Source organism: Saimiri boliviensis, chromosome 7, assembly GCF_048565385.1.
Source record: "Saimiri boliviensis isolate mSaiBol1 chromosome 7, mSaiBol1.pri, whole genome shotgun sequence".
Taxonomy (NCBI): Eukaryota; Metazoa; Chordata; class Mammalia; order Primates; family Cebidae; genus Saimiri; species Saimiri boliviensis.
In genome coordinates, this window is record NC_133455.1 from 10,692,102 (window position 1) to 10,705,623 (window position 13,522).

Sequence of the window (13,522 nt, forward strand, 5' to 3'; positions counted from 1 at the left end):
CACTGGGCCTTTCTTATCAGCCTTTGTGGGAAGGCCTGTCTTAAGGACCGTCGACTTTCTGGACACACCTCCAGAACTGCCCTCCCACCCTGGACCTCTTCCTCACCCGGTTGCCTCCATTCCGGGCTGATTACCCTCCTGAGGTTAGAAGCGAGCTGGCCAAGGGCATCGCTGTGCTCAGATCTCTTCATTTTCCCATCTCTTCCATAGCTCAACAGCATAGCATTTAAGGCCACACATCACAGGCTTTTCAAAAAATAAGGTTTCTTTATTGTCTTGGATGCAAATATAGTTTTAAAAATGCATTGTAGTGTTAAATACAGCTGGTGGAAACGTGCTTCTCGACAGCAGAGCATCAGAGGGGCGTGCTCAGGATGGCGTGGGCCGGGGGGCCTCTGGCCAAACCAGACTCTTTTCTGGGTTTCTTCTTCAGACCATGAGGTGTAACCATCACCTCAAAGGAGCCCAGCCATGATCACCAAAGCTCACACCAGAAAAAAAACGCCATTTACACAATAAACTGAACCTGAAAAAAGACCAGAACATGGTGCTTCTGCTGTGAACAGAACAGCAAGTGAACCCACTCTCCTTTCCCAGGCTGTGGGAAAAGATTCAGCTAGAGAAGCAGGGGCACTCTGGGAGGCCTGTGGGGGACGGCCTGGAGCTGTGGGGCCCTGGCTGAGCCCTTCCTGCCTTTTTAACTGCAGGATGTAAACTCTATAGAAATGTACAGAACTTCGGTTTCTCCCAACCCACCACAATCTCAGCTCTTGAGACCAACAAATACCTGTTAGGAAATGCAGAAGAGAGTCCTTCAAATGAGCTACACCCAGGTTCAGAGCACAGAACCAACAGTGTGACTAGGAAATGGAGGTGAATTCTGCTATACGCTTGAAGAGAATTTCACACAAAATTCCATGAAGTAAACACACACACGCAAGCTTGTGCAAGGGCACGCCTGTGCACACACACATGCACACTCAGACAGTCAACATTCAATGTTAAGAGTTCCCTCTTCTTCTTCTTTTTTTTTTTCTTTTCTTTTTTTTTTTTGAGACGGAGTTTCACTCTTGTTGCCCAGGCTGGAGTGCAATGGCGCGATCTCGGCTCACCGCAACCTCCGCCTCCTGGGTTCAGGCAATTCTCCTGCCTCAGCCTCCTGAGTAGCTGGGATTACAGGCACGCGCCACCATGCCCGGCTAATTTTTTGTATATTTAGTAGAGACGGGGTTTCACCATGTTGACCAGGATGGTCTCGATCTCTTGACCTCGTGATCCACCCGCCTTGGCCTCCCAAAGTGCTGGGATTACAGGCTTGAGCCACCGCGCCCGGCCTGAGTTCCCTTTTCTTAAAGGTTGATTTTTGTAAGCCCTGACAAGCAGAGTCCCATGTGGTGGTGGGGGGCGGAGAGGGGGCCGGCCCTGGTAAAGGCATGGAGCTGGGGGTCCTAAAAAGCTTCCTCAGTATTCCTGGAGCCTCTGCCAAGCTTCACACCTGCCCCATGTGTGTCCCTCACATCACAAAAACCTGTCCAGCCGCCCAAGGCCACAGCGCCCACCGAATGCCACAAACATGCTGCTGAGCCTCAAAGCTCTTCAGTCTCCCTCCTTGCTGTCCCCTCTCCCCCGACAGGTGTGCAGACGTGGTAAAATCCTCTATAAGCAGAGATGACAAGGGCCCGGAGACACACGCCACATCCCCGGGCAGCTCTGGCATCCTGGCTGGCCACCACTGCACGTGCTGCCTGCCTGGATCACTGCTGCTCAGCTCTCTCCCTCCTCCCCAAGGAAACACTGGGGAGCAGGTATAGAGGTAAAAGGCCACTTTCCCACCAGAGGGAAAACAGAGAGGCTCAAATCACACCCAGGCTGCCTGCTAGGAGGCCTCAAATGGACCAGGCAGGGGCCAGACAAGGGAAAGGGACAGCTGAGGGTGAATAGGGGTGAGAGGGTGCTTCAAGCCTGCCGTCAGAGCCAGGGTAAAAAAGAGCTGTGCCAAAGCAAGGTCTATCTGCCAGTGCAGGACCAGGCCCACAGCACCCAAATCCCCTGACATACAGGGGTCCACTGGCCCGGGGCAGGCCCAGCTCCACTCCACAAGTTCTGAGAGCACAAGGTCTTGTCCAGATGACAGCAAGACCTCACCAGCTCCCAGCTGCAGCTCCCATCTCTGAGTTACCTGCACCCCAGCTGCCACCGGGGCCAGTCACAATTGTGCATGGAGATGGGGTGGGTGTTTGAGACGTCCCCACCCCCAGCAACAGACAGTAGTGCTGCATGCCACTGTGCCACTTTATCTGGGCAGGGACGGGGGGTCTGGCACCACCCTGGGATTTTGGGTGCTGTCCCCTCTAAGAATCCAAATTTACATCCTCCTAGCCAGAGCAGACAAACCTTAGGACTGACTTCTAGAAAAGGGAGTGTGGTCAGGGTCCATGGGCGGGAAATGGGAGGGCTGGCTGACCGCTGACCCTGCTCTCCTGGCTGACAACTCCAGGGCCCTGCGCAGCACCGGGAGGGTCTGCAGCTTTCTAGCCCCTTCCCCTCAACCCAGTGCTGTCATCAGCACCAACAGCCAGAGCTGCCACTGCTTCCTGCTGAAGGAGGCCAGCCCGCTTGGGGTGTCAGCTGCTGCATGGCCTGCTGGCTGGCTCCCAGAAAGGCCCTCAGTGGCACCTGCCCTGCCCTGGGGTCTCCCACCCACCACAGAAAGCAGTAGGTGCAGTGTACAGGGATTTCCCAGAAACTAGCACAGGGATTTGTATGCCATCAGTTCTTCTGGCTTTTCTTTTCGGACTTTGTATTTTCTTTTTTTTTGAGACAGGGTTTCGCTCTATTGCCCAGGCTGGAGTGCAGTGGTACAATCTCGGCTTACTGCAACATCTGCCTCCCGGGTTCAAGTGATTCTCTTGTCTCCTGAGTACCTGGGATTATAGGGGTGCACCACCAAGCCCAACTAATTTTTTTGTATTTTTAATAGAGACAAAGTTTCACCATGTTGGTCAGGCTGGTTGTGAACTGACTTCAGGTGATCCACCTGCCTCAGCCTCCCAAAGTACCGGAATTACACGTGTCAGCCACCCACCTGGCATCTATTTTTAAAGGCAGGGTTTCACTCTTTCGCCCAGGCTAGAATGCAGTGTGGCATGTTCATAGCTCACCGCAACTTCTAGGCCCAAGCAATCCTCCAGCCTCAGCCCCCCAAGTAGCTGGGACCACAGGTGCTCACTGCCACATCCAGCTAAGTGTGTGTGTGTGTGTGTGTGTGTGTGTGTGTGTGTGTGTGTTTATAGAGTACAGGGTCTCATTATGTTGCCAGGGCTAGTCTCCAACTCCTGAGCTCAAGTGATCCTCCAGCCTCAGTCTCCCAAAGTGCTGGGATCACAGGCAGGAGCCACCGCGCATGGCCCAGGTTGATTTTCTTTCTCTCTAAAGCAACGGCAAGTTTCTTTTATGGAAGTGGGGACAAGAATCAGGGTGAAGTGAGTGTAAACAAAGCCCACCCTGTGGTCAGCATCCACTGGAGGCGGCCAGCAGAGTGGCCTCAGACGTCCCTGCGCCTGGCCCAGGAGCCCAGGACAGAGATCAAATCTAGGGCCCTTGGTCTGGCTGGATTCATCAGGCAAGATTCCAAAACAAGAAAACCTCTAGAGAAAGAAACGATCATGTTTGCAGCAGAGATATGGCACTGTGGCCCTATGGCCATGGCAATCGTGAGCACCAAGAGAATGAGTTACAGAAATGTCTCCAAAGATATGCATCTACTAGGCAGTCGCTAGGACGAACGGACAGACACACAGACACACAGACACACAGACACACACACACACACACACACACACACACACACACATCCTTCAAGGCTCATACAACCTAACAGCCTTAAATATCTGAAGAAACAGAATCACAACATTAAGTCAGCAGAGGGAGAGGTAGGCCGAAGCGGCAGGAGGCCAATTTTATATCCCACGGAGTTTTAAAAAATGACTCCCCGGCAAGGGGTGGGGAGAAAGCCATTGATTTAGGAGTTCTTGGCTCAGCCAACCACTGCGGTGATCTACACGTTTTACAAAGGCACGGAAGTGGAGAGGGGCTGCACTCGCAACCCTCCCCAGCGCCTGCACAGCTGGCCACGCTGGTGCTTCCTTTTTCCCTTCTGGCCTTGGTGGAATTCCTACCACGGTGGTCTCTACCTTTGGGATGATGCCTTCATGCTTATCCCCACGTAAAGGATGGAGTCTATTAGCATTTCCCAGGGGAATTTCCAAGGACCAGCCTGGCCTCATCTTACGTTCACCCCACGGGAAGGTGATCTGGAAAGCCTTTAAACACGCGCTCTGGGTAGCTGAGTGGTGTCACCAAGCTGCTCTTGTGTGGGGCTGAAGCACAAAGGGGCAGGCAGCTGGCCCATGGCCTACAGTAGGGGAACCCCTGCAGGCCTGCAGGAGCCAGGGAGAGCCTCCAACTGGATCTAAACTTTGGGGGCATCCCAGGGGTGCCCCTCTTCACATGGCTCCCAGGCTCCCTCAAAGCCCTCCCCAGGCCCTGCAGGCAGAGAGGGCAGAGGTCGCCTGGAAAGCCTGCTGGCAGCTCCGAACTCCTCAGCAGGGCTTTAAAGCACGTTCTTTCCACGTGGAGGTACTCTTGGCTGGGCTTCCTGAGTGCTGGAGAGAGTGCCTGCCCCTGCAGCTCTCTGCAGAGGTAACCAGAGAAAGGCAAGGACTGAGGCTGAGCCAGCCTCTGGCTGTGGGCTCAGAATGGCCCTCAGCCCAGCCATGCCTCCACCCAGCCCAGATCTGGGTAGATTCTTTGCTGTCTGATCTGAGAGATGCCTAGAGACAGCTGAGGACTGATGACCGCAGACTGCTGCCTGCCAACATTGTTTCCTTCTCCAAACACATGACGCGACAGACTTTTGATTGTGGGGGCATCTTTGGTCCAAGAACTGTCCTGGTTTGGGGCTCCTAGCTGAACGTCAGACAAGATGACAAGGCTGACAGCAGGACGTGTAGTCTGATCTTCTGCATGCTAGAACTTCAGGGTTCTAAGCTCCTACGGACACACCTGACCTGTCCACAGCTGCCGCTGGAGGTGTGTGGAGAAGAATGGCAGAAGGGCCATGGTGGTGAGGTGACATCCAAGAAGGCCCCGTGGAACTATAAGAGGACAGATGAAACATGCCCAGCAGGGCCTCCCAGCCAGAGCAGCCACTGGGCATCGTACACTTCCATTCTGGTCCTGTGTGTCACATCCATTGTTTTTGCAAACATGTGTCCTCAGCGGTCTCTGAAGAAGGCACTTCCCCCTCGCAGCCTGCCATGCATAAGCCTGAAAAGAAGCCCAAGTCCATCCACAAGGGCTGGGTGCTGTCAGAGTTGAGGGGAGAAAGAAAGACACCTTCTAACAGCCCCATGGGCAGGCCAGAGAGTGGAGCAGGACATCAGAGGCATGCATGTGGACAGGCATGGCAAGAGGGACAAGGCTGGGTCTCAGGGCAGGAGCAGGCCCTGTCACCCTCAACTCAAGGGTTCCACTCACCGGCGCTCGGCCTGGCAGGCCACCAGGAGGGCAGACTAGCACGGCCAGCACTTCCCTTTTGTCTGCCCCAAGGGCAGTGGAGGTTGGTGACTGAGGTCACTGAGTGAGAGAGTTCACAGCAAGGGGTTCCCAAAGGTGGGCTATTGCTGTCAGCAGGCCCCAAACCTGCTTCAGACCTGAGCAAGGCCTCCCGACGGTGCGGTGGGCCAGCAGAGTTGGAGGGAGGCACCGAGGCTGAGTGTCAGGAAGGGCTGGGGGGGCGGCGCAGCCTCCTCTCAATGGGCAGGGAAGGGTCTCCTGGCATCTCATGCGGCCACATGCCAGCTAAGCAGCTAAGACTCCCCCAGTCTCTTGCCAATCCTGGTGATGGCCTCAGACGCCTGCTCCGGCAGCTGCGCCGGGTCTGTGAGGATGGAGGTGGAGGTGCTCAGCTGCCGCAGCGTGTTCAACACCACTGAAAGACAGAGAGGGTCAGACACAGGCGGGACACAGACCCATCACACACCACACGCCTAGCTTGGGACCTACAAGCCACGTGAAAATGCTCAGGCACTGGCGAGCGGCAGCCGCACTGGACTGCAAGGAGGAGTGCCGGGGGCCTTCTCCAAGACCTGAGCACTCACCCCTCTGCCTCCAGAAGCCTCCCCAAATCCAAGCAGGAGCTGCCATGGGCGGAGCATCCTACGCTGCTTCTGCTGCACAGGGCTGCCAGCTGTTCTGATGTTAAGCATCTATAACCTTAACATATGGGATCATCTTTGCTTGTTATTATCAGAATTAAACAAGAAAACACACCTGAAGGCACCTGATACAGGGCCTGACAAATAGTGGGCACTTGATCCATGCAAGCTGGGATCTGAGCAGGCTGGCAGAACGTGAGGACAGGAGCCTAGTGCCCACTCCTGCCCCCACTGGGGGCTCTTGAGGGCCTCCTGGACGGCATTGTACCCTGACCCACCTGGCTGCCCAAACTGGAGTCTGGATTTCCCCCAACACTGTCCTCATCCCAGGGCTATCCTCCTTCCAGGACTAGCATGAAGCCCCCCGCCCTGGCACTGCCCCACTCACTTGGCCTGAGGATGGGCAGGGAGCAGTGCTGGTCCAGCCAGGACAGCGCCGTGCGGTGCAGCTCCTCCAGGCTGCTGGTGGACACCATGCCCTTGAACGACTCGAACAGCGGCTTGATGATGATGCTGAACTGCAGCTGTGGTTAAAGAAAAGGCAGGCACGGAGGAGGGCTGGGGATTGCGGACCCAAAGGTGGTTGGGCTGGCCTACTCATTTTCCCTGGGACTACTAAGTATCTATACACAGAGAATGGATCACTGGGGAAAAGGGGGAGAGACCTCTAGGCAAGGAGTGTCTTCTACTTCATGAAAATACTCTGCTTTAACTGTACCTGGACAACAGGGCCGAGCCCCACGCAGGCAGGAGGCAGGGACACAGAGGTCTCTAGTATGGAACAGGTCCCAGCACAAACACGTGACCAAAATGGTTCTTACATACACTGGCAGGAACATCAGAGGCGCAGAGCAGGGGGAAGGGCAGAAGCTGGCTGAGCAAGATGGTTCACACCTATAATCCCAGTACTTTGAGAGGCCAAGGCAGGTGGATCATTTGAGGTCAGGAGTTTGAGACCAGCCTTGCCAACATGGTGAAACCCCATTTCTACTAAAAATACAAAATTTAGCCAGATGTGACGCTGGGCACTTGTAATCCCAGCTACTCAGGAAGCCGAGGCTGGAGAATCGGTTGAACCCAGGAGGCTGAGGTTGCAGCGAGCTGAGATGGCACCACTGTACTCTAGCCTGGGCGACAGAGACAGACTCTGTCTCAAAAAAAAAAAAAAAAAAAAAAAAAGGCAGCAGCCATCTGCCTGAAGGTGGTGTTTGCCTTCTGTGTTAAATGTAAAGGTGCGTGTGGGTGTCCTAGACCAGCTTAGTGAAGGCCCAAGGCCTGTTTCCTCTGGGACTTTGATCAGGAAGGTGCCCAGTTCCCCCACCTCAGCCTGATGTGGGGAGTGTGCCATTTTATCAAAGAGGCTCTGATTCCTTCCAGACATCGTCCAGTTCTATGAATGACAGGGACAAGGCGGGTGGTAAAATAGCAACACAGGGGAACCAGAGCTGATGCCTGTCATCTCTTCATTTAAAAACTGCCTCTTATAGCCAGGCACGGTGGCTCACACCTGTAATCCCAGCACTTTGGGAAACCAAGGTGGGTGGATCACCTGAGGTCGGGAGTTTGAAGCCAGCCTAGCCAACATGGTGAAACCCCGCCTCCACTAAAAACACAAAAATTAGCCAGGCGTGGTGGCAGATACCTGTAGTCCCAGCTACTTGGAAGGCTGAGGCAGGAGAATCACTTCAACCTGGGAGGTGGAGATTGCAGCGAGTGGAAATCATGCCACTACACTCCAGCCTGGGTGACAGAGTGATACTCCGGAATCAAAAAAAAAAAAAAAAAAAAAAGGAGAAAGAAAATAAAACTGCCCCTTAGAGCCTAGGCAACATGCTGAAACCCTGTCTCAACCAAAAAATACAAAAATTAGCTGGGCATGGTGGCATGAACTTGGAGTTCCAGCTACTCAGGAGGCTGAGGCAGAAGGATGACCTGAGTCTGGGAAGGTGGAGGCTGCAGTGAGCCATGACTGCATCACTGCACTCCAGCCTGGGTGACAGAGTGAGACCCTTTCTCAGGGGGAAAAAAGAAACAAATAAAAGCCTGCCCCTTCCAGCATACACAGTTGCTGTGCCTGCCCTGCCCGGCAGCGGCAACTGGGATTCTCTCCTCCTGCACAACTGTCTCCTCTGACTGTCAGACCCATGCCCCAGTGTCACGGCTAAATCAACTCATGTGCTGACTGTTAACTCAGTGGTAGAGCGGTGGCAGGGTGGGGAGTGACCAGGCCGGAACCACTCCCCGTGAGAGCCCCGGCCCGAGACAGCTCCTAGCGCTCAAGTGGATGTGCTTCACTAGGCTTCAAATTGGGCTCTGCTACTCGCCCTCCCGGTGGCTTCAAGGACCAAGCTGGCTGCCGGGCTGTGTGGGACCACGCCTCCTTCCCCTGCACCTTCTGCAACTGGCTCTAGCACTGTCCTGATTTCTTTTTTTTTTTTTTTTTTTTTGAGATGGAGTAGTTTCGCTCTTGTTATCCAGGCTGGAGCGCAATGGCGCGATCTCGGCTCACCGCAACCTCCGCCTCCTGGGTTCAAGCAATTCTCCTGCCTCAGCCTCCTGAGTAGCTGGGATTACAGGCACGCGCTACCATGCCCAGCGAATTTTTTGTATTTTTAGTAGAGACGGGGTTTCACCATGTTGACCAGGATGGTCTCGATCTCTTGACCTCGTGATCCACCCACCTCGGCCTCCCAAAGTGCTGGGATTACAGGCGTGAGCCACCGTGCCCGGCCTGTCCTGATTTCTTAAGGACCTAGAGAGCAAAGCCCACTGTTCCACCTTCCTAGCCTTTCCTGCAAAGCACCCTGAAGCTCCATCAACAGCCATAGCCCACACAGCAGGCCAGGCCAGACTCTCTTCTGAGACGAACATTAGCACTGCCTGTTGTGAGGAGCTTGGTAACAGCCATTTAAAGAGTCTTTCTAGAGTAACTAGTGTCACGGTCTGTGGCTTCAGTGCATTGGCTGAGGGCTAGGAAGAGCAAAAAGAAAACCGAAAGATACAATCCAGAACTTCCAATTCTGTAGGGTTCGGCTTTTCACGTATTCATCAAACATGTCTCTCATGTGATCGAACTGGCGCCGGGTGACGGGGACTCCTGTGGCAGGGAGCAGCTGCTGGCAGGAGCTGAAATGACAGGAGCCAGGGGAGCTGTGGAGCAGCCAGTGGCCCATAAGGACCCTGGGACACAAGATGGGCAGGGCTGGCCTAGTGCTGGGCCACAGCCAGGTGCAGAGAAGAGAGGTCTGTGGAAGGAGGGTGACCAAAAGTGGAGTAAAGAGGCATCGATCAGTGATGAGGCCTCAGGGTCCCACCTCTGAGACAGGCCCTGCATGGGGATGGGGTGCCTGGTTGGAGCCCCAAGGCTCAGAAGCTCACATGATAGTGGCATTGAGCTCCTCGATCTCCTCCCGCAGCCGCCGGGCCTCCTCCTGCATCTGGCCCCTTTCCTGCTGCAGCTTAGTGATGTACTCCACGGTCTTCTGCAGCGTGATGGCATGGCTGGTCTGCAGAAGGGGCAGGCGGCTGGAGGCGGCGCCCACAACCAGCAGGCCTGCCACCAGCAACGACCACGCAGGGAGCACATCCTGCCAGCTCCCCTGCCCTGCCACGGCCCCATACTCTTGGCAACTTACCAGCTTGGAATTGTTGGAGATGAGGCTGTTGAGTGTGTTGAAGCCCATCTTAATGTTGAAGCGCCTTTTCTGCTCAGCTGAGATGTGTTTCATCTGCCGGTTCTGCTGGAGAACCCGCTGATCACTGAGACAGGCATGTTGCAGGCACGCTGCCCACCCCTCCTCGCCCGCTATGCTGATGGTGGGTGCCTAAGGGCCAAGGCTAGAGAGCTACGTGGGAGGAGGGCACAACGAGAAGCTGAAGGCTCCAATGAGGAGCCAGGAGGCGACAGGACTAGGAACCCTAGAAAACCAGCACTGCAAAATGGGGTGCAGCCAGGGCAGGAAACCACGGGCTGAACTGGGTCCTGCCCAGCCCGCCGATAAGCCTCTCCTTCCCCACCCAGTCCCGCCTCCTCCCCCTAACCCAGCCCCGGTGGTGGCCATGCCCCTCTGGAGCTGGGCAGCCTGAGAGGTACCTGCCAGACTAGGTGGACTCATTGTTGGCTCCCGGGCTTGGGCCTACCCAGAAGCCTCCGGTGGGCCCACCGTCCCCACAGGGCTGGTTCGTGGGAAGGGACAAGGAGAAACGATTTCTGATCCACCCCTGCCTGGGGCAGCTCTGGCTGGGTCTAGGTCTCCGTTCCAGACAGACACAGCTCCTTAACATCCTTCTGCCCTTCCCTCCCATCCTCCCAAGGGAACCAAGACCTGAGAGAGACATTCGGTACCTTTAATGCAGCCACATTTTTGGGGTCGGATTTCCCTGAGCAGTTGTTCTGGGGAGACTGAGGGCTGGGGCTCTGCTCTGACGCACACGGAGAGGCCTGCCCTGAGTTTGGGCAGTCCCGACCTGGTGAGAACAGTCTCCTCTGAGGGATGGAGCTCTGGCCCCCCAAAGCCACCAGGAGGCAGCCTGGGGTCTCTGCAGGGCTACGAGGTGCTTGCTGCTACCCGCATATGGCACTTAGTTCTTTAAACTGCGCACACATGCTTCCTTGGATTTTTCTTACCCATTCCCTGAAAATTTTAAATTAATAACAACAAAAACACCCTTAACCCACACAGAACACAATGGAGCAACCCTGTGTGACATAGTCCAGTCACTGGTGGCACTTTAGGAGGTATTTCCCAGGTGGGCTCTTTATTATCATATTTTTAAATTTAAAAACTTTTTCTTTTTTTTTTTGAGATGGCATTTCGCCCAGGCTGGAGTGCAATGGTGACATCTCGGCTCACCACAACCTCTGCCCCCTGGGTTCAAGCGATTCTCCTGCCTCTGCCTCCTGAGCAGCTGGGATTACAGGAATGCGCCACCATGCCCAGCTAATTCTGTATTTTTAGTAGAGACGGGGTTTCTCCCTGTTGGTCAGTCTGGTGTTGAACTTCCGATGTCAGGTGATCCGCCTGCCTAGGCCTCCCAAAGTGCTGGGATTACAGGCATGAGCTACCACACCAGGCCACAAAAACATTTTTTATAGAGACAAGTTCTCACTATATTGTCCAGGCTGGTCTCAATCTCCTGGGCTCAAGCGATCCACCTGCCTGAGCCTCCCAAAGTGCTGGGATTACAAGAGTGAGCCACTGTGCCCGCCCGGGTGGACTCAGCCTTCTCGGCCCATCCTGCTTTACTGTACACATGCCTCCGCTTCCTTTCCTTTGTGCTGGATGACCATCCTCCAGCTCCCCGTGAGGCTGTGCAGTAGGCTGTTTAAGTTCTGTGTCCTGTGACTCCAGAGATGAGGTGATGTTGGCCCTAACCTCTCCCTCAATTATTTCAGGGGCTTGACTCATAACTTTCCCTCCTCATTTGTGTCTTCCTGAGGGAGGAGGGAGACAACTGTTGGCTCACAGAGTTCCAGGAGCAGCTATACCATGCTTTTCTTTTTTTTGAGAGAGATTCTTACTCTGTCACCCAGGCTGGAGTGCAGGGGCTTGATCTTGGCTCACTTCAACCTCCACCTCCCAGGTTCAACTGATTCTCCCACCTCTGTCTCCTGAGTAGCTGGGACTATAGGCACATGCCACCACACCCGGGTAATTTTTTTTTATTTGGCAGGGATGAGGTTTCACCATGTTGGCCAGGCTGGTCTCAAACTCCTGACCTCAAGTGATCCACCCATCTCAGCCTCTGAAAGTGTTGGGCGTACAGATGTGAGCCACTGCCCCCGACCCACACCGTGCTTTTAAGAAAAGGGGCCAGGCCGGGCGCGGTGGCTCAAGCCTGTAATCCCAGCACTTTGGGAGGCCGAGGCGGGTGCATCACGAGGTCAAGAGATCGAGACCATCCTGGTCAACATGGTGAAACCCCGTCTCTACTTAAAAAAAAAAAAAAATTAGCTGGGCATGGTGGTGCACGCCTGTAGTCCCAGCTACTCGGGAGGCTGAGGCAGGAGAATTGCTTGAACCCAGGAGATGGAGGTTGCGGTGAGCCGAGATCGCGCCATTGCACTCCAGCCTGGATAACAAGAGTGAAACTCCGTCTCAAAAAAAAAAAAGAAAAGGGGCCATTTCTATTTCCCTTCCTGGCATGGCAGGCATTTGAGGGAAGGGGCCCCCATCTGCCTGCATCCCCTACCAGCAGCACAGCCTTGGGCAAGCCGTTCATCCCTGACATGGCCTGTTGGCTTCTCAGATGTCCCTGGGCAAAATCAGTCCTGCCCTGACTGTCTCATCCCTGGGAGAACCAAGAGTGGACATGGGCCACAGCCCTGTAGGCTAAGACCTGCTGGGGAAGGCCACATTGGTGCCCAAATAAGGCCGGGCAGCTTCTGTGACCACAGCAACCCCAGGCTGACATTCCCAGAAACTGGAACACCAGGGTCCCTCAATCCCTTCTCTGGGTGAGAACGGCAGCTCAGAGCCAGGCCTTTGAGGGTGGCCAGCAGGGACTCCAAAGCACACCGGCCACCTACACTGCCACGTGCCCACTACTTTTCGCCTTGCCAGTGCCACCACAGGTCATCGTGCCATCCACAGAGCGTGTTCCCAGCCTGTGTTATCAGTAGGCTCCCAAGACCTCACTGTGTGTCCTAAGCCCAGGCTCTGTCCTGGAGAGCCTGGCAAGCAGCCTCCTGATCCACGGCAGGCCCAGTTACTTCCCTTGCGATGCCCAACCGTCCCTGAGTGGATACTCACTGGGCCCTGCGACAGTGACCTGGGGGCTGCCCCCATGCAGTGGGACCTGCTCGGCCTTCCCCAGGGTGTCTGGCGCTGTGCTTGGGAAGAGCCGGGAGACGGGGGCGGGTGGGTTGCTCGTGCTGTGGCCGAGATCTGTCACCAGGATGCTGCTGTGGAACTCCGGGACCCCAGGAGCCTGCAGTGACATGGGAGAGAGGTCACCCTCGACCGCTGATGCACAGCAGGGCAGGACACCTGTCATCTCAGGTGAGGGCCGCCCAAGAGCAAGCTGCTCCAGGGTGATAAGGACACCGGGGGTCTGTCCAGGGCCCTCCTCACCCTGGCGATGGCGGCAGGTGCGATGACCACGTTGGACTGGGACACCGTGGAGGCCAACATCCCTTCTCTCTTCAGAGGCCCTGATGTCATGATCACTGCTTGTGGTTGGCCTGAAAAGGGAGCTGCCAGGACAAGGAGGAGGCTCAGCTGTAGCCCTGGGACACAGCGCCTGGCCCGCCCTGCAGAGGCTGCCTCTCTGCCAGTGAGACAGCTTGTTCCCAATCACAGGGG

At 55.3% G+C, this 13,522-nt stretch overlaps 1 protein-coding gene across 2 annotated transcripts in view; it reads right to left on the bottom strand.

Annotated features, from left to right (window-relative positions):
• Window positions 1–244: 244 nt before the first annotated feature.
• Window positions 245–13,522, bottom strand: part of MLXIP (MLX interacting protein) — a 72,170-nt gene continuing 58,892 nt past the window's right edge. Inside the window, exons 10-17 of one of the 2 annotated variants that reach the window (XM_003932159.4) lie at window positions 13,292–13,413; window positions 12,971–13,148; window positions 10,564–10,685; window positions 9,854–9,955; window positions 9,597–9,724; window positions 9,221–9,344; window positions 6,607–6,736; window positions 245–5,992 (exon numbers count right to left, since the gene is read on the bottom strand). In XM_003932159.4, the coding sequence (XP_003932208.3) occupies window positions 5,871–5,992; window positions 6,607–6,736; window positions 9,221–9,344; window positions 9,597–9,724; window positions 9,854–9,955; window positions 10,564–10,685; window positions 12,971–13,148; window positions 13,292–13,413 (1,028 nt within the window). In that variant the 3' untranslated portion in view covers window positions 245–5,870. Of the gene's footprint in view, window positions 5,993–6,606; window positions 6,737–9,220; window positions 9,345–9,596; window positions 9,725–9,853; window positions 9,959–10,563; window positions 10,686–12,970; window positions 13,149–13,291; window positions 13,414–13,522 lie in introns of both variants that reach the window. The other variant, XM_074402121.1, reaches the window with a different exon arrangement.